The sequence below is a fragment of the Podarcis gaigeae genome (genome assembly GCF_964106915.1).
Source record: "Podarcis gaigeae genome assembly, chromosome: 7".
Classification (NCBI taxonomy): domain Eukaryota; kingdom Metazoa; phylum Chordata; class Lepidosauria; order Squamata; family Lacertidae; genus Podarcis; species Podarcis gaigeae.
The window spans coordinates 21814634-21836625 of NC_139683.1; the positions used below are offsets into that span (position 1 = coordinate 21814634).

At 39.8% G+C, this 21992-nt stretch overlaps 1 protein-coding gene across 11 annotated transcripts in view; it reads right to left on the minus strand.

Annotated features, from left to right (window-relative positions):
• Nucleotides 1–21992, minus strand: part of ZFPM2 (zinc finger protein, FOG family member 2) — a 469506-nt gene that overhangs the window by 244275 nt on the left and 203239 nt on the right. For all 11 annotated transcript variants that reach the window (XM_083749019.1, XM_083749021.1, XM_083749023.1 and 8 more), the window contains one exon: nt 16470–16571. In XM_083749019.1, coding sequence (XP_083605145.1) covers nt 16470–16500 — 31 coding nt within the window. In that variant the 5' untranslated portion in view covers nt 16501–16571. The remainder of the gene's footprint in view (nt 1–16469; nt 16572–21992) is intronic.

Consider the following 21992-nt stretch of genomic DNA (forward strand, 5'->3'; position numbering starts at 1 on the left):
TCAAGAAAGCAGGAATATATTACTTTTGATACGATACAATAATCTTTATTGTCATTGTCCCACAGAGAACAACGAAATTGAAAAATCTACATAAAACATTCATAAAAACCCAACAAGCCTGCTATCCCAGCTATCCCAACCTGGTTAGCCCCCTAAAAACTCTGATAACCCCGTTTTTAAATACACTATACTCCCATAAAGACTCCTTAAAGGTAAAGTAAGGGGACCCCTGACCATCAGGTCCAGTCGTGACTGACTCTGGGGTTGCGGCACTCATCTCGCTTTATTGGCCGAGGGAGCCGGCATTTGTCCACAGACAGCTTCTGGGTCATGTGGCCATCATGACTAAGCCACTTCTGGCGGACCAGAGCAGCACACGGAAACGCCGTTTACCTTCCCACTGGAGCGGTACCTATTTATCTACTTGCACTTTGATGTGCTTTCAAACTGCTAGGTTGGCAGGAGCAGGGACCGGGCAACAGGAGCTCACCCCGTCGTGCTGACCTCCTGATCGGCAAGTCCTAGGCTCTGTGGTTTAACCCACAGCGCCACCCGCGTCCCCAAAAGTCTCCTTACACTGCATTTAAAACCAAAATCGCATTTGGGTAGAAACTGTTTCTCAGGCGGCTAGTTCTAGTCTTTATAACCCTGTACCTTCTTCCAGAAGGCAGAAACAGAAAGAGATCATTTCCGGGGTGTGCACTATCCTGCGCTATCTCTGCAGCTTTCTTATGGCACCTGGAAGCATAGATCTGATCCAAGGTGGGAAGCGTGCACCCAATTATTCTCTCCGCAGTCTTTACAACCCTGGACAGCATTGTTTTTTCCCTGACCGTGCAGCTCCCAAACCACACACACTGCCACAGCTTACTTAGTAAGTATACACACAGTTACTCTTACTACTGGCATTAAGACATGCACATTTGTGCTACAGCTCAAATCATGCAATGGAGCAGGGAGCTTATTTATATGGGCATGTGTGGAAGAACAAGGTTCTGCTTAACAATTTAATGCCCCTATCATCCCTTGCCCTATGCATAGAAAGTTAAATTTATAGCAACCACAATCAAGTATGCAAGTAGCCACCGAAGCTAATTTTAATATCCTCCCAAGAAAGCCGCATATAATAAATACTAGTCATACCGACAAGTTCTTCTTTCCATCTTTCCCTCCCCCACAACTTGTACCTTCAATGCAGCTGGAACTTCTATAGATCAGAGGACACTGTCAGTATAGGCTGACCAATCTCTGAGGGTTTTTTCTCCTTCTCTTCAAGATACTCTGTGTTAACAGCTAGAGGGGGTTCAATCAGCACTGCTTTGATCTCGGCTGGAACTATAATTATTTAACATTGTTACAAGGATTTCTATAATCCATCCTACCATTAAATCCCTTTTACACCCTCATCTTCTGAAGCCTAATCTGCATCTGTACACTCAGTTTGTCTCTTCAGCTGGTTTCATCAGGCTCCAGCATTCTCCAACACCCAGACTGATGGCTCTTTTTTTTAATGAAATCATTTTCTTTCAAATTGAAAACTGCAAAAAGGTCTTGTGCATTTGCTACCTTTTGATGAGATAGCAATATAACACCAGTACATTCGGCTGTTTGCTCCAAACCACCTTCCATTTAATATAATAAAATTCATTTTGGTATTTGTGTTCTTATTAAGCAGAATTTTCCATATGTTAACATGCCATGATTGAACTCTTATGCATATATTTACACTAACGTACACTGCAACACCATATGGAAAGCTGCACTGTTCAGCATAGAAAATTCAGACAACTAACTAGAAATGACCACCACTTCTTAGCACATACACACAAACTCAATTAAAGAATTTCAAAATGTGAGAAATACAAACAGATATTGAGGGCTGAACAAAAGTCTTGAAAACCCTTGTTGCAATCCTTAATCTATCACAAACATTTTTAAAGGCAGACAAGTAGGGTAAGTAACGTAACAGAGTCACTGTAATATGCCAAAATTATGGATGAGCTGGTGAAAGAGGCACCACAATTAACTACTGGAGATTCTTAAGTATATCCTAAATGGCAAGGAAGGCTGACTACTGCATGTATCTGCACATTAAAAAGGTAATGATCCACATTGGTAGTGGAGAATACAAGCCTGCATAAGGAGCTTCAATCTCAGTTTATTGTAACAGTGAAGAAAACCAAGAGCATAAGAGTGACATCACTTTTATATATACTTGTATTCGTATAATTTAATGCTGACTTGTCTGCTATCATAACTCCGTTTTTAACAATGTACCTTTATTGTTTCCTGCCCTAAGCTCTCTTAAGGGACAAATATAATAAATAAATAGTGAATAAATAAACAAAGAGAAACTGCTGAAGCAAAAGCAGTTATTATGGTGTGTATTTTTTTGTTTTTATATTGTAAACTGCCCTGTGATCTTCAGGTGGACGGTACAGAAAATTAATTAATTAATTAATTAATTAATTAATTGGTATATTTAGGATTATTTATGCGTATCGTATTATATTTTTGAAAACACAAACACCAAACTTAAGGGGTTTTGATTGGCACAGCACCAAATATTTCAGATTCCTAGCTGCAAGGTACAAATTGTTTTTAATCTATTGTTGTTATTGTTGTTATTCCATCACACAATAAAAAATTGGTCAAACATATTAAGATATTACACTTATCTTGGTAGTTCATTCAGTATCATATGCTTTATGACCTTATGACAGTAATGCTTATAAGGCAAAATTCTGACCACCAATGAACAAAATAAAGTCGTATTTCACAGCTATGATGTCATCAAAGGGCTGTATTTCATGGCTATAACGCCTCTGAAAATATATACAGTATATAAAATAATATCCGTAAGAAGCTGCTTTTCCAAGTCTGCCTGAGGTCCAGCAAGGTGGACCTCCTTAAATTCCATTTACTGTACATTAGAATTTGAATATCAAGGAAGCCTAAATAGCCTGAGGGTGGAAAAAGCATTTTGCACCTCATATGCTGTAGCATATTTGCTATATTATATGCATTATACTATAAATGAATTGCTCATGTTATCTCCATTACTTTCCCCCAATATATCGGCATCGCCTTCCATTCACATATTCATACCTGCATATTTTATTTGACCTGTATATATTTAGAGATGGAACTTATACAATAGACAAACTGTTAGTGCTAGAAGCCCCAAACCCTGAAAATGATGTTTGCTGTTTCATTCAGCCTTAATGCAGCATCACAAGAATATCAGCCTTGAGCTATCTGTCTTGCTAAAAAAATAAAAAAAAATCACTTCACTTTTCCAGAAAGGAAAACTGATAGGATTATTTTCATGATAAATTAATTTTGCCATGTAATTGCAATTATGACTTCTAATTAATGAATGGTTTCAGCTTTACTAACTAGGTCAGCATTTTTCTTTATAATATATATCAGCTCTCTCTTTAGATAAGTGATATGATACATCTAGACTCTGGAGAAATAATAGCAAAGCCTTTCTTTAAGTACTAGGTTTAGATGCTTGAAAGGAGCATGGTACGTTTTGCCAGGTAATTCTTTATTGTAGTTTGTATCTGAAACAGAAAGCAGGGTAAACATTCCCCTTTTAAAATTCAAACATATTCCAAAAATGTTTTGAACACTTTACATTTACACTTCAATCTGAACACAGTCACTCATCTGCAGGGGTAAGCAGCATGGTGCCCTCCAGATGTTGGACTTACAGCTCCCATCAGCCCCAGCCAATGATCAGGGTGATGAGAATTGCACTCCAACAACATCTGGAGGACACCACTCTGGATACCCTGGCTCTACAGGATTTGATTCTTTGGCATGCCATTAAACAGATGACTGGTTCTACTAACTACAATGTCTCTAATCACCTGTTGTGTGGGAGGAACTGAAACCAAGCTCTCCTTGCCCCCAAAAGGTTATAATTGCACTCAAAGAAAATTGGAATAGGCTTAAAAAAAAATCAGCACTCAGGTTTGATACACATATTTGAGCAATCGCTGTCTGAAACTCTGGTATGCCTCAAGCAAGCGTTAAGCTCAGCCAGCAAAGGATCCAGATAGTGTCATATTGAATAGGAGTTCCATACTACATGACCTAATATTTTTATTCATCGTTTTCATGTAAGGCAAAACTAGGCTATGAGAGATTGGCAAGCCCATGTTTGTTTACTAACCCAAAGAGCTGAAACCCATGTCTTTCTCTTCCAAGTTCAGCACCCTAACCACTGCATCACACTGCCCCTACAGAGTATTGCCTGTACAATGGTACCTCAGGTTAAGTACTTAATTCGTTCCGGAGGTCCGTTATTAACCTGAAACTGTTCTTAACCTGCGTTGCACCGCCGGAGCATGATTTCTGTTTTTATCCTGAAGCACTATTTCTGGGTTAGCGGAGTCTGTAACCTGAAGCGTGTGTAACCTGAAGCGTATGTAACCCGAGGTACCACTGTACTGGATGACTACAGAAGAAGCAGAGAATGGAGAAAGCTTTGTTTCTTTGAAAAAAATATTAGTAAGAAAATCTATCTTTGCTTCCCTCTCCAGCTGATTTTGGCATTAGTTTCTGGAAATCAGGGTTTGCCTACTAGCGGGAAATGTAAAAGCATGCTCAAGGGCAGGGTGGAAAGTGTGTGAGACAGGAGCTAGGGCAGAAGTTCCCAACTGTGGTCCATGGACCACCCATGATCCATAAGCTTCATTCAGCTGGCCCATGGCATGAAGAAAAGTAGGAACAGTGGCTGTGAGCAGCAGGTTAAGTACATTGATTTTTAATTGGAATTTTATTGTTTCTTTTATTTGTAATATTGTCTTTTATTATTTAATATTGTAATATGTGATACAATAAATATAAGAAATAAAAATAGTAAAAAAAGAGAGAATGCAGTTAGAGAAATCATACAGCTACTAGCACAAGGCACTGCAATTGCCACAACAGGCAGAAAAGCCAATAAGTGGTCTTAGCAATTTTCAACTGGTCTGTAGGGGGAAATGTTTGAAAACCACTGAACTAGGGGCGGAGAAGTAGGAAGATATACCGGTAGTTTGTTGAGAAAAGGAGTGAAGCAAGTAGGAAAGAAGATGAGAAAGCAGCTGGAAGATTTGAGAAAAGGTTAATATTTTAAGTGGAATGGGAATAACATTGAAATATAGAGAAGGAATAAAATGGAATGCGAATAGGAGCATGGGAAGCTGTCTTACACTGAGTCAGGTCCATCTAGCTCAGTACTGTCTACATTGGCAGAGACTCTCTGGGGTTTCAGACAGGTTTCTCTTCCAGCGCTACCTAGAGGTACCAGGGTTCAAACCTGAGACCATCTGCATGGAAGGCATGTGCTATACCACTGAGCTATGACCCTTCACACAGGATGCAAAGATGTAAGAAGGGACTACAAGGAAGGAAGGAAGAAGTGGGACATGGAAAGGATAAAAAGGGCCAGGGCAAAATGGGTACAAGGGTACGGGAAATGACACATGGAAGTTTGGGTGGAGAAGGGAAGTGGAAAAGGAGTAAATAGGAGCTGGAAGGTACAGGAGCTCTAATAGTACATTGTCAGAAAATGCAAACACATAGCCCCAGACCCAGTTTTCCATTAAAATTTAGGCACAAAGAAGCTGAAATAGTAATCACATGACAGTTACCTAAAATGGAAGCATTTTGAGACTGTCAGATCATCGGTATGCTGCCTTTCATTCAGAGAATGCCAAAGCAGTTCACAGGAAAAAAATTAAGAAAAAGAAAAAGAAAACACACATTCTAAAACATTAGCATTAGACACTGAAGTGTAGACTGACAAACCTAAGCACATGGAGCAATCCTATGCATAAGAAGCTGGCAAAATCCAAGACAGCATAAATTAAAAGGTAAAGGTAAAGGAACCCTGACAGTTAAGTCCAGTCATGAACGACTCTGGGGTTGCAGCGCTCATCTCGCTTTATTGGCCGAGGGAGCCGACGTTTGTCTGCAGACAGTTTTTCCAGGTCATGTGGCCAGCATGACTAAGATGCTTCTGGTGAAACCAGAGCAGCGCACAGAAACACCATTTACCTTCCCACTGGAGAGGTACCTATTTATCTACTTGCACTTTGACGTGCTTTCAAACTGCTAGGCCAACATAAATTTAAATCAGATCCAAACCCCATTCAGCAACAGTTCTGTTGTTCTGCCTAAACCAGTAAGGGGGGGGACAACAATCCTTTAAAATAGTGTTCTACACTAGGTTGTCAGGTCACGTGACTGAGCTGAATGGGCTTAAGATCCAGTCCAAGTCTGCTTCTATTTGATCCTGCCCCCAGGATGCCCCTCTGGGGTGGGGGGGACTTACACTGGCCTTGGCCCAGTCAGGTTTGGCTTAGCCAGCTGAGCCCTAGCTGAGCCATGAGGAACAAGTTACACTGGTGTATCTTTGGCTGAGCCAGGGTTGGGAACTTAACCCTGGCTTGGCCAGGAATTAGCTGGCTGAACCTGAGATCTGCTGCACTTATTGCGGTTCTTGCCACAGGATTGCACTCTAATGCTGAAACTTACAGTCAACATTTTAAGTACATATACCCCATGTTCAGCTGTTTTCACAAGCTGAAAACTAGCTTATCAAACAGAGGGATACTTAGTAGCTCCTATATGATAAATATTAGACATAACATGCACCATAATCCTATTTATTGGCTGACCACTGCATCTGGTAAATTATGCATTATTTGAATTAACAGGAACATAAAATTTGTAATGGTTGCACTGAAAATATCAACAAATATATTGTTTCATCTGCTCTAGTATGTCCAGAGAAGAAAAAGGCAGGCAAGGGAGATTCCAACAGCACTGAAGGAAATTTCACTAGAGAAAATATTATTATGTGTAAAAACATGGGATACATAATTGAAATCAGTCGAAACACTACATAATTTCAGAAAGAATTGGCATTCTCCTAGCTCACTCTTTGTTTGCATGTACTTGTTGGACTGTAGTTTTCCTTCTAAATGATTCCATGTTGGGCATACTTGTTCAGTATATTAACACACCCGTCCTTCAACAGTTCAAGAAAAATTGTTGCTATGCAGGAATAATCTTGGCAGAATTAATGAGAAAAACACAACAAAGAGCAAAATGGTTGTGGACCAATTACATGCCCCTTTTGATTCTCAACCCATCTGCTTCCAGAAGCTGACATTGTTTCCTAGTCCTATGCAATTACCAGAGTATGTGATTGCCTTTATGACCAAAATACAGTGGAGACAGCTGAAAAGTGCAAAGCTTCCTGCCAGATTCTGCGGGTCCCCTGGTGCATGAAACTACAAGAAACAGTGTATTGTAATGCAGATGTCTGTTGATTCCCAATAGAATTTCAAACTCTAAGTCCTTCACTGCACAGCCAACAGAAAGCTGAACTTCTAAATGTCTTTACTATATTATGTACCATGACCAAAAATGGGATTTTCCCCTGACAGCTTGTCCCTTATGCTTATGTGTTTACATTGTATTGCCACACTTATGCTTATGAGTCCAATAAGAGAAACAATTACCCACAAAAGACTTTGACCCTTCTGTTCACACTTAGGGGGGCTCTGACCAGGGAATCTGTGGTGCTCATTCTGTTCATCTAACACAGTAATCTGACCTCAACCCATGCTATTCTCCTCAACACACTTGTGGCAAAAAGAGAGAATAGCAGGGAAGTACATTTGGGTGTGAAAAGAGATGCTCTGACTCTACATACACACAGTCAGAGGTCAGAAGTACAAAACTGGTTTTCCTGGGACATGCAGCATCATAGCTCTTTCTTTCAACATGAAGAGAAATCTCCTAAGATGTACCATAGCTTTTTTTTTGTTCTTCTTAGTTTGGAATCCATGTCCTAAACTGGAAGTAGTCATGCCTCATGTTACAGACACTTCAGGTTATGTGTTTTTGGGTTACGGACTGCAGGAAACCCGTAAGTACAGGAACGGGTTACTTCCGGGTTTCGCCACTCACGCCTGCGCAGAAGCGCTAAATCGCGCCAGCACCTGCACAGGTGTGGGGCTGGCACTTGTGAATGCTGCGGGTTGCAGACGTGCCTCCATCACGGATTACGTCCGCAACCCGAGGTTCCACTGTATAGAAAACCAGCAAATTACAGACCACCAAAATGCAAGTGCTCTTAAAACCCCCAACCTATTTTCATAGTACAGTTTTTCCTTTAGTAGTGGATGTTTTCTCATAACCCAGCATCCTGCTTTGCACACTACAGATCCTGCAGTGGTCCCAGGCAGTGACTTGCAGACAGGGAGCAACAGACAGGGCACTATCGTTGATGGTATTGGGCAGTGGGGCTTGCAGTGGAATGACATGTGCTGGATGTACACTCATTCTTCAAATATCTAGACATAACACCATTGGCAAACCTGTCATGGGTTGAAAGACTTCTGCAGAGCCCCTGCCTCCCACTCCTCAATAACAAAATGGCTCATTCCAGCATTCATTCCTGGATTCCCAAGTCAAGGTATTAACATTTTAGGCCGATAGCCAATAACCTACCCAATGCCTAATAATTGATAACCATGATACAGTATTTGTAAGTCAGCTTTGATCCAAAGAACCCCACAACTAGATGAGCACAACCTTCTCCAACACCAGTCCCCAGTGTAAGCTTATACATTGGGTTGTATCCAAGGTAAGTGCTCGTCAGAGTACACCCACTGAAAACAATGGACATGACTAATTTCAATGGGTTGTATCCAATTTAGTTCTACTTGGAGAAGCCCCACTGAAATTAAAGGAGTCAAGTTAGTAACGTCCATTATTTTCAATGAGTCTGAGTAGAACAAATACAGTCGTACCTGGGTTGTCGAACACCTTTGTATTCAGACGTTTTGACTCCTGAATGCTGCAAACCCGAAAGTGAGTGTTCCGATTTGCGACCGTTCTTTGGAAGCTGAACATCCGATGCGACTTCTGATTGAGTGCAGGAAGCTCCTGCAGCCAATCAGAAGCTGTGTCTTGGTTTTCGAACCATTCTGGGTTCGAAAGGACTCCCGGAATGGATTAAGTTGGAGAACCAAGGTATCACTGTATTGGATATAACCTAATGGGTCTACTCCAAGTATCAGTTTGTTGGATACAATCTGCTCTCTGTATAGAAGTAAGCCCCACTCAGTTCAATGGAACATGCTTCCAGGTAACCGTGTATAGGATTGTGGCTTGGGAGGAATTTCAAAAACACTGATCCTATAGGATGGGAGGCTGGCTTTCAGAGAAAAACAATCCATTGAGTATGCAGCTCATGGAACCCAGCTCATGTTTCAGGGAAGAAAACTATGGCAAAATATTTTGTTAATGCAGAGTGAAGGATAGAACAAGTTTTGTCTTTGTAAGAACCAATGGTGGTTCACTGTAGTGAGCCTTGTGAGGTACGGCTCCCCTAAAACTTCAAAACATTTCAATAAACGGCAGAAGGGGGCGTTAGATCGCCTGCTATCTTCCAGTTCTTGGGATACTTCATTTAGATGATGGAAGCTGGAATTACATGTTTATGATTCAATGAGGTTCCCCCATCCTGCCCCTCTCCTCCAGTTTATCCAGCAACAGGGGTGTCTGGCTTTCTTCTTTTAATCCAGCTTCCACTTCACTATAGAAGGTGTTATTTTGACTGCCTCTTGTTTCATAAAGGACTCTGAAGTCGTAGTAATTTTGGCACTTTGTTATAATTTTTCTATGACACCCCCCCAACACACACACACACTTCCTCACATACTACACCAACACCCAGCCTCATTTTCATATGGATACAAAGCATCAGGATAAAATGATGGTTCATTATAGTGGTACAGAGCTCTTATCTTCATCCAGCAAGAGTCATTTCCTTCCCAAGATTGAAATGCAAATGTGAAAATTAATGATAACTGCATTATCTGATAGCCGAGATAATACTGATTCACCGGCAGAGTAACACACAGCCGTCCTATGATTTCCTCTGCTTCTTCACAATATTCTTCTTACTGTCAGACTATATCTATGGTTAACTGTGTTTCATGGATTTTTGTTAATTTACATCAAATAGCATTTTCCAAGATCCCATATCTACCACATTTCCCCAATCAAAAAGGAAACAAAATCAGGACTGTAATCTCAAAGTCCTTCTCAGGATTGATTTTGTAAAAAGGAGATCCTGCATTTTCGGTGTCTGTTTCCTAACTAGCCATCCTAATGTACACCAAACACTCTACCTGTTTTTTCCCCTCCCTGAATTCATTTATAGCACCAAATAAAAGAGTAATTTATAAAGGGCAAGAGGGTGTTGCAGAAAACCTATTAAAATAAACATTTAAAAGCCAATCCCCACCCCAAATCATGTACATAGTGTATACAGAAGGATATCACCAGCACACATTTCACTAAAATGGCACACTTCATAATCCTCACATGACAAAATCAGCTATTATTTGTCAGCTTACACCAGAATATTAATATGGTCTACTCGTGTTTCGTTCAATTCTTCACTAGGCTGGGATTTTCTTGTGAATAAATGATTCCCAGAAAATCATAATTCTTCTGCATAGAACCTCAATCTTTTAATTCAAGAAAAATGATTCAGATTGCACGTAATTCAAATCAGCAGGAAAGTTCATTCCAATCCACATTTACTCAGAAGTAAGCCCCACTGATTTCAGTGGGATTTATTTCCAAGAATGCACAAGATGGCAGTCTTAGCGGCTTCTTTTATTTTTTGACAGATTTAAGGATATCTGGGGACAGATCCTTTCCAGAGTCAATTTCCTGTGGTCTTCTATATAGGAGCCCTCCAACATGTCCACTCCAGCTCTCTGTTAGTTTTCTTCTCACTTCCCTTTATGGCTTGTAGACAGTAGATGTTGATGAAGCAAGGTTCCTGATCATGTTCATTTGTTATACTGCCAAGTGAGACAATGCTGTCACGGGTGTACTCAACCTGAAACTGCGGAAACTGTTTGGCCTTTGGCCACTTTCTCTTCTGGAATTTGGCTACTCTAACTTCCCTAGGGAGAGGGACGCAGGTGGCACTGAGGGTTAAAGCCTCAGCGCCTAGGACTTGCCGATCGAAAGGTCGGCGGTTCGAATCCCTGCGGCGGGGTGCGCTCCCGCTGCTCGGTCCCAGCGCCTGCCAACCTAGCAGTTCGAAAGCACCTCCAGGTGCAAGTAGATAAATAGGGACCGCTTACCAGCGGGAAGGTAAACGGCATTTCCGTGTGCGGCTCTGGCTCGCCAGAGCAGCAATTCACGCTGGCCACGTGACCCAGAAGTGTCTCCGGACAGCGCTGGCCCCTGGCCTCTTAAGTGAGATGGGCGCACAACCCCAGAGTCTGTCAAGACTGGCCCGTATGGGCAGGGATACCTTTACCTTACCTTTAACTTCCCTGGTGCAACAGAGCTTCTGAAGTCTCACAGACAGCAATATATGAAATGCCATGCTGAGGGTTTGCTCAATGGCTTGGTGCATAGGTAGTAGCCAAAAATATTTAATTTCTAGCTTTACTCAAACAATTTCCCCATTCATAGATCATATAATTTACCCACTTGCCTTGAAAAGATTCAAAATTTCTATACATTCCAACATCATTTTCATTTGGAGACAATGAGAACCAAAGGTTGAAGTTATACACATTTTGTTTGTACAGTTAACATAGAAAGTAGAATTTTTCAAGTGTATTTTATTTATGGTGGCAGGAGGAGTAACCTAAAACAACAATGTCTCATTGCTAAGGAGATCTTTTTGGTTTAAAATGTTTTCCATGAAATATATTATAATATATTTTAGTGCCAAATCTTGTTTTTACACAATGCTGCAGTGCTTTGTGTGAAATATAGGCATATTTTTGTATATCATTAACAACATTATAAATAACATCATCATAATCAGATATACTGTATCTTCATTTTTGTTTGCACTATATTTTCCACCTGCTGGTTTCAGAAAATTACTGCTGGAGTTCTGCTCCTCTTCATACACAGAACACAGTAATTTGCAAAGTCAAGCAAGGATGAAAATGTGATTGAAATATAAGAGGCCTTTTTAATGAAAATGTTGTTGTTGCATTATAAATTATTTCTACAAAGAGTTCGGGCTTCCTTCACCCTTTTGAAGAGAATATTCTCCATTTTTAGACATGGCTATTCTGAGGAAATTATTGTTTAAATATGGTCACCATTATACACCTATCAGTTATGCTAATAATTACAGAATGAATTTTGACATCTTTACATAAGGCAAAACTCAACTGCATTCAAGGGAAGAGACGCCTCTGTATCATTTGAAAAACAAATCTAATCCTTTACGCTTTTTTGTTCCACAAACCAAGTTTTGCATTATTTACAGCTAATGGCTGTCTGGGTCATTCTTATTCATGTCGCTGAAACTGCCACCTTTTTCCAGCTCTGTCATGTTGCATTTGCACTGTTTATACTGTTTGTAAGAGAAAATATTAGCTTAGATTTCTGCCTAAACACGAAGCTCTTACACTTTATTGATTGCAGTCCATAGGTTTCTCTCTTAACTCTGAAGTCAATGACCAGGGTGTGTTAAATGATTTATATCAAATGAAAACTGATAAGAAAAGTCCTTGAAAACATCATTGGCTGCCATATCCATTTGTTAAACTCAACGTGCTTCTAAATGTAAGCTCAGAGTTTGAAACTAGATAATAGCTCTTTAGTTTCCAGCCAAAAAAATAATTTAAGGAAGTACTGCTACTGTCTTTAAAAGAACAATAAACAGGCTCTACAAGTCGGTGCTGCTTCTCATTAGAGTTTTGAAAGTTACAGGTACACTCCAAGGAAGATCTAGGAAATGATCGTACAGAAATTTGTGCTGAGCCAAAAGTTTGTTTAATGTGTAATCCTATACATGTCTACTTAGAAGTAAGCCCCACTGGCTTCAATGGTACTTACTTCCAGGTATGTGTGTATACAGTTGAACCTCAGTGTGTCAGCAAGTGCTTATCATATCAGAAAGTGACAATGCTTTCTCTTTTTAAAAAAACAATGTTGAAAATGCTATTTTTTGTTGTTGCTTATGCATCTCCACCCCACCCAGAAAACTCCTGAAATGACTTTAGGTCATGACATTTATTCCAGAATGCCTCTGAAGCAATGCTGCATCTCCACATAGTGTCACTCCATTAACATTTTCAAGAAAACAATTGGCAGTCACCAGATAACATTTTGTTATGCCACTGTTCTAAGTGGCTGCTAAAACCACAATCCTATGCATACTTACACAGTAGGAAGCCCCACTGAGTTCAATTGTACTTACTCTCATGTAAGTATGCTCAGGATTGCTGGCGAGGGGGAATTAAAATGCCCAACTGAAATCTTTTTTTAAAAAATTCAGCACCCTCCCTAAGAAATGTGAACAAAACATTCCACATACTGCTTGCTACTCTAAAGTATATCCTTTACACTAAATGGTGATGCACGTAGAAGCAAAGACACATACAGACAGAATCTGTGGTATGATACATTTTGATAACATTGATCAATTGATTTGAGAGGTACAGGGGTACCTCGGGTTACAGACGCTTCAGGTTACAGACTCCGCTAACCCAGAAATAGTATCTCGGGTTAAGAACTTTGTTTCAGGATGAGAACAGAAGTCACACGGCGGTGGCGTGGTGGCAGCGGGAGGCCCCATTAGCTAAAGTGGTGCTTCAGGTTAAGAATAGTTTCAGGTTAAGAACGGACCTCCAGAACGAATTAAGTTCTTAACCCGAGGTACCACTGTATTTAGTGCTTCTTTAGACTCGCCAAAGCCAAGTCACATAGTTTATTGGGTGAAATATGTGGCTACCAGTGACCAAGAACAGAATGGGTGGTCAGATATGTTTCAATCTACCTTCAGATAAGAGTTCAGTACTGTCACTGCTTTGGTCATCCTGGTGGATGATCTATGTAGACAAGGGCAAAGACAGAGTGATTACATTGGTTCTTCTTGATGTCTCAGAAACAATATATACCATCAACCATTGAATCCTTCCGGACAAATATGGAAATTTTGATGCTAGGGTCACCGCTTGGAGTAGGGATGTCTTAAGAAATCAAATAGGGTTGCTCATCCCTACACAACTGCTGCAACTAGAATTAGGACGGGCAGCATAGGCCACCTCAAGTGGACTGCTCATGATGATTCTGCACCCTAGTTTCCCTTGTTATTTGGCCTTCACTCACACAGAGTCAATGCACACCCCTGGCAGATATAGCATGCTACCTCAAGCTTAAATCGCTGCTCAGTTTACTGATTATCCTCATGCACTCAGCTAATCACTGAGCTATTCTATCATGCACAAATTACACGGCTCTTAAAGGAGCTACACAGGCTGCCAATGAGCTACCAGTCCAAGTTTATGAGATTGGTTTACCTCACTTAGGCTCCCAGATTTTTGCTGCATTTCATTTTCATAATTTTTATGTCTGATGGCTATACCTTTAAATTTTGTTGTACACCACCTTAAAATCTGGTGAGAAAACTGGTTTAATATTCTGCCTGATTAATATTCTACAGTCTTTTAAATGTGTGGAAAGGGAGTGTTTTGCTGTTTTGTTTTAATTATTTACTTAATTTTATCCTGTATTTTATTCTGTGAGCTGCCCTGAGATCTTATGATGAAGGGCGTTATATAAATATAATAAAAATAAATAAAATAAAAATGTTTAAATAAATAAATAAATGTATTTTTCAGGCTGCCAGATAAGCTAAGGGTGGTAAACAACTTTGCATGCTCAGAAATGCCATACCAATGATTATAAGAGATTAGATTAGATCTCTATATGCTAAGAATCAGGCTCAATCAGTGAAGATAGCTTTGAGACTCTTTCAAATGAAAGTCCTCCCCCTTCTTTTGGTGGGCATCTCTTTAGGCTCCCGTAGGGATTTTTTGAAACTGGATTCTACTCAAACGCGATTCCTTAGAGCCATCCTTAGGATTCCCCCCTCGGTAGCGGGTGCGGTTATGAGATTAGAGGTCGGCTGGCAAGCTCTACGGTATGTGGCCTTGAAGACGAAGCTCTGGCTATGGCTCAAGCTTTGTTTTAAACCAGTGGGTATTGCCCCCTTGATATTGAGGGACGATTTCCAATCATCGTGGGAAAGGGAGGTCATTAATGAGGTTCAATCCTGCGGATTGTCTCACCTCTACTTTGAGTCTATGACGTACAATCAAGCTAGAGCTGTGATCTCCCGGAGACTGAGTGACATTGCCAGACAAGAGGACATAGCCCAGGTAAAACCAGGGATGTTCCTAGGGGACCAGATTTATCGGACCATACTAGCCCCCTACCTTGCAAAAATCCACTATGTGGAATACCGCAGACTTCTTACAGCGGCTAGATTAAATGTCCTTGACTCTGCGATATTGTGGGGAAGGTACAGGGGAGTACCATATGCCCAGAAAACCTGTCATTCTGCCATGGGTGTGGTTGAGTCCACCGAACACATTTTCTTGACTTGCCCTTCTTATGCAGAGCTTAGACAAAATTTTATAGATCCACTCCTATGTCAATTTAGCTTCCTACCCGGAGAAAACCAGGTTTTACACTTGCTGAATAATGTCACTAGAGCTATACCTTCCTTGATGGCCAAATTTCTTTTTTTAGCTTTTAAGCGTCGCAAGACTATAATTGACTGTATTGATATGGGGTTATCTGTTTAGCCCATTTTAGTGTTGGCTAAGCTCTAAAATCTTCCTGGATGTTTAACTGTGTATTGACAAATGTACTTTTTTTCTGACTGACGGTCGAATAAAAGGTTGATGATGATGATGATTATAAAAATGGCTCTGGGGGTTGTGTGTTTATACTCAAGAGTCATGTTTCACACATGACTTTTTCCAAAGTAGAATGTGTATGTTGGGTGCAAACCAGACACCATTTCAGTATAACACTTCTTCTAACATTTGGAAGCATTACTTCATATGAGGCAGTATCCAACTTACAGGTCCCATCAGCGCAAGGTTACCACTTATGCAACATGATTCTCCATCCCTTTCACTCATGTGCACACTCTATGCGCTCCTGAAAACTGTTCTGGGGAGTTGGGGGAACCCTTGGACCAGAATTAGGGAACATGCAGGGGGAGGAGAGGGGAAGAAGTCCCATTGCACAAGTAAAAACCCTTGCGCTGTTGGGATGTTTACTTAATGCTACATTGGACAGATCATTGCCTTTTGGTATTGACCCCAAAATCTCTACTTAGCAAAAATAAATAAATAAAATGCTAAGGAAAAGGAATCTTTTGCTATACATTTTAAATTACGTAAAACTTTTGTTTTCCACTTTTCAAGGAGACGAAAGGAGAACCCCTTTATCTTGCTACTCACCTATAAAAAAAAAATCCAAGAAAGGTCTTTGCAAAAATAAAATGATATGCAACATTCACTATGGTCAACTGGCAAGGTGGAGGGAGCATTGAGACTTGCAGTGCTGGTGGTTCATTTATCTATATAGCAATATATTCCTACCTGGCCCATCCCAGTCTTCTGTTTCAAGCATAAGTGGTCCAGGTTTCTCCAACCGTGCATCCCCGTCAGAATCTGCTGCTTCTTGGCTGCCCTCTTCATCACCTATCAATTTGCAAAGGAAATACACAGAATTAACATCCTCTGCTTCCTACTTCTCTTTCTTTCTCCATCTTAAAACACAAACACGAGACAATGAAATTAATCATTTTAACTGCATATTACACACACACACACACACACACACAGTCTCTCTACTGGACAATAAAATTAACAATCTTATTTTTTAAAAATAACAATATTCTAGCACGCTTGCATCTAAGGAGTTATTAAAATGTCAATAAATCCTACAAAACTTTATAAGGATCAAATCCTTGAAGCTTGTTCAACAGCTTCAAAAGTCTATATCAGCCTTCCCCAATATAGAAACATTTAATTTGAGGGGATTTGTGGGGTAAAACCAATGATGGGCCTGTATGATGCAGATGTGGATTTGGGAAAGATTTCGAGGGGGGAAGGGGTTATGTGTTTTCTGAGGAAAAAAGGACAGCACAGATTTTCACCAAGAAAACAGAAATCCATGAGATTCTTTAAAAATTCCCACTTCATAGGTGGGAAATACATCTCGCTCAGAAGGCAGTCCTTAGGAAATAGGTTTGAACCTTAGCACATTTTAGAAAATAAATGCTGAGTAAACTTTGTGGCCTATTAGCTGGGATTGTGATTTATTGAAAGCATAACAGAATATAGCATTGTTTGAACATTGGCAGTAATTTCCCCCCTACATATAATTGGAAGTGTCAAATTTTGGGGAGAGATCAGGATGCTACTTTGCTATCCAAAAGACACAAAGTTGGAAGTCCTAACAAAATCACATGCATTTAGGACTGAAGTTCTAGTGTCATACAGGCATTCTTCACACTACAGTAATCCATGCACATCCCCTCAATATAAGTCTCTCATAAAAAATTCTTATGCAATAGTAACTATTGAGCTTTCTTGACTGAGTATCACAGCAACTGTTCGTCCCCCTATAATGTATTTTGCAATCGGCTAAATCTACAAAGTATTTTTTTTAACAATGAACAGTTCAGAACTGACAGGTCTAGTTTCTTGTTCACAACTGCTTATCACAGTACAGATATCATATATGTTTTCCAGGTGCTTTCTATAGTTAGGATACCTTCACAGAAGCCGCTCATGAAAGATAAGGTCATAAAAGAGATGAAAAATGTGTGAGCTTCATACACTCATGGTTTTATCATCAGACAAGATAGCTTTCGGAAAAGGACTTCTAGTTACAAACAGAAAGCTGCCTACAAGAAGAGAGGGAAATGTGAAAAGTTTGGAATGGAGTTCAAGTTTACTCTTCCAGGAAGCATAAATTTAGTAAAACTAAATTACCAGTATCACCAAACAGAAAATTACTGTGGAAACTCTGTTTCAAAGTGACACTACAGAGCATCATAAATAAATACATCAAATTTTGGAGTGCCATGAGAGAGCTCTCCTTTTGTTGCTGCTATTTACATGCCCATACTATGTGTACACACTGCAGGAAACCACAACGGGCCTTAATAATATAAGAACAAAAAGAGTCCTGCTGGATCAGACCAAAGGTCCATCTCATCTAGCATTCTGTTTCTAACAAAAAACAGTCAGGTGCGTTTGGGAAGCCCACAAAAGGAGCAGGGCATGAAGGCAACAGCTTCTCCTTTTGCTTATTTCCAGCAGCTGGTCTTCAGAGGTCTACACTGATCCTTGGCAGTCTGAACATGGCAAAAAGGAAAAAAATGAAAGACAACAATAATTTTCACAAAGTAAAGGAAATATCATACAAGCGCCTAGTACCTGCTAAATTTACTGCCCTAAGTCAGTAAAAATACAAATACTCAGTGCTGATTTAAAAACAATTATCAGTGAAGGCTCAAGTTATAGCCTCCAACCTAATTTTAAACAGTACAACCAAGCTAACTGAAGCCAGTTTTCATTTGGCTGGATTCATGCTAAATTTGTCACAGTTTTCAGCCTGATTTCAATAGGTGCAAATAACTTAATCCACCTCATCCCACCATCAGCAATGGTGTAACATTATCTCAGCAAAAAAGACAATGTACTATATATTCCAGCTGATTTCAGTGAGAATTAAAAAAACAGCTCCTTCTATTCCAACCTATTCAGCCATAAGAAGTGTGCATGCACACGAAAGCTCATACCAGGAACTAACTTAGTTGGGCTTTAAGGTGCTACTGGAAGGAATTTTTTTATTCAGCCACAGTAAAGCATAAGATAGAGGCTACCTCTGCAGTGAGATATGGCACATCAACATCAGTATGTAAATTTCAAAGAGCTCGTATCTTATATTGTATGGGTGTGTACCATGGAACTATATAACACTGGCTTTGTGTATGAAGAACTTCTCAAGTTAGGAGGTGTTCAAACACACAACTTCAGTCCCAAATGCAAAAGGGGTGCTCTTTAGATAAACAGTCAAGTGAAGCAGGAGTACAAAAAGAGGACATTATCAGAACCCCCACAAGTATTTCACATCATGACTTCAGAGTCAAATTAATTTTGCAGTGAATCATGACACACCAAAAGCAGATACATTCTTGGGAGCATAGTATTTTTCACTTTAATGGGTTATTGTTTGCAATCTGCCCAAAGTTCTGGCGATGGACTTTAGGAATGATTGAATTTAATATTTTTCTAGTCTGACACTTTTGAATTTATTTGCCCATAAAACTGTCCTGTATCCACGTGAATTTGCTAATTTTTAAAGTTTCTCATGAATGCGTATTTAAATATATACTTGCAAGCATATTTTCTTTAAAAAATATGTGTTTTAAACAAACGTTGATAGAATTTTTGAACAGGACATTCAGGAGATAGGAAAGTCAGTGGAAATCTAACCACACAGTCATTTAGGAGAATCAGATTCTGTCAGTTCACACTGGAATTCACAAATATCAAATTGCTCAGGCATGCCTAAGTAATTTACAGTTCTGATAACATAAGCAACGTTGCCACAACCTTCTCCATGTACAAGTCTATCAAATGGGTTTGGAAATACAGAACTGCGGGAAGTGCTCCTCTCACAACACAGTGTTGGAATGAAATTGGAAAAAATGGGTGAAAGGGGAGGTTTCTCTAAGTCCCTCTATCAGAAATTGAAACTTGAAAACACAATTGGAAAACTGTAGCTGCCTCATCATTTCCTCAAATGATCCACCAAATGGTGGGAAAAAGTACATTGAGATTTAAGCAGATTTAAGTGAGAGATTATGTAAATAATTTATGTAAATAATTCCTATCTCACTCTTGGAGGTTAAAAAATTTCAGAGGTGTTCCTATGTTAGGTTTTTAGGAAGCATTACATCCACTGATTTAAGAGCTATGGGATTCACTATGATTTAAGAAGGAAAGTCCTCAAAGAAAAACATCCAGTTAGTCAACAATATATCCATGGGCGTAATTATTGTAGTATTGAGCTGCATTTCAGTAAAACAGGGGTTCTGTTATTTTTTAATTTAATTGATTATTTTTTTAAAAAATTCTCTTTTATGTCAGTTCTTTTCTTAGCCATACCCAGCTTTGTCTGACAGAAATGGGACAAAAGGAGTAGGGGACGACGACTGTAGAATTGCAGGTTCTCTGCCGCACTCATTTAGCACCATTTATACCCCATATTTTCCTGCTCTTTTCTCCTGACTGCCGCCTATCACTTAGTAATTGGTGCTTATTACTTACAAAGTGACATTTTTTAAAGTGCTGGTGACAAGCAGTATGTTGCTTTTATACTTGAAGCACATAGCTTTATAGCTGCCAAGTACACACAGAGAGAGAAGGGGGGGTCGAGGAACAAGAACAGTCACATTCCATGGGATAGACAGCAGCCAGTATTATGCTGCCCAATGGGATTATGTGAAAACCGTACATCAGAACTTGAGAAGAGTGTATCCAAACATGAAATCATCTTTGATATTGATCCTGAAGTATTTCAGTTTCCTGAATGTACCCAGTTTCACTTTTGGGGATTTCCACCACAACCCTAAGATTAGATCTTGCTTATTAAATAAAAGTCCACTGAATCAAAAAGCTCTGCATGTGCTTAGTTGCACAAGGAACAGAATTGTGTACACAACTAGATTAGCCCTTCCGAAAGCTGAAGAGGGAAGCCATTTTTAGGGTTGAACTACAGTGTACATTTGGGGAATTAGGAGCTGCAGCTGGAGAAACCTCAAAAGAAAGCTGCAGTTTCTCTTGGTTCTCTCACCTGTATGCTTAACATAGCTTCTTTGAATCATATTATTTGGTGTATTTACCACTACTCAGTACTCATTCAACAGCTACACTGCCCCAGTAATTAAAATTTTATTGGATTAGGTGCTGTTTTGAAAGTGTAACTCACCCTGAGGGGATGAGGTGAGGAATAAATCAAAATAAATTAACTGCCATTAATAAATATGTCTGGTCAAAAGTTGCTCACATTTTTATTCTAACTTGGGTAGTAATCCTGTCATAAAGAGCATTTATCCAACACCACAGATTTGATGCAACAATATTTTCCCTGATAAAGTCAGTTCTGTATTAACACTATGATGAACGAATTATTTGGGTCAGGGCTGTCCATTATTATTAAACAATATTCTAGGATTCCCCACCAGCAAGCCATTCAGAACAAAAGCATAAGGATGAGAGCAAATCACTCTGTTCCTGTTAGTTTATAGTCCTTATCCAATTAATAGATCACTTCAAATGTATTTCTCTGCTTTTCTTTTGGAACACACCAACAAGGCCGAGAAGGGGGTCTTGTCAACTGGGCAACCCTGGACCGCCATACACACTGTCCAGGCTTGTGCCCCAGAGAGTTCAGTTTGGTGCTACCAATGAAGCAAAACAAACATGGGAGGCAGCAGTTATGAGTTACCAGTCTCTGCAGCCACAGCAGGCACTGTGATTCTCCAGCAGTTTTGACTTCACCCCTGCAGGCACACTCCAGTGACTCTCAAGACAGACAGATGCCAACAACCTCCAATTCAGCATTTCTGATGTCTTAAAAAGGGGGATCATTACCACACACTGCAAAAGGTCTTATTACATCTAGCTCTATAGTTCGAGTCCATTGAACTCTCATGAAGACCCAGAAGGGCATCTGGAAAAGAATCTAGATCTTGTAACACTCAGCACTTGATCCAAGATTAGCGAACTACTACCAGAATCTATCTGACGTAGAGAAGTAATTCCAATCTGAGTTCAAATGTGGAGATCAACCAAGTCCGTTCTACACTAGACACTGTATGTTTGTAATTCTATTTAATTCACTTACATTTGCTTTTGGCCAAGGAAAACCAGAAGCAAATTCTGAGGAATTCCAAAAGCTGATTTAAAACAGATTGCATTTTCTGGCTACTATCCAGATAAATTGTTTGAATGTCTATAGCAGCTCCCAGTTTTGAAGAGGCAAGTTACTTTTTTAAACTAAACAGAGGCTTGCCTCTTTGGGCATATGAGCAGCAGAGAAAA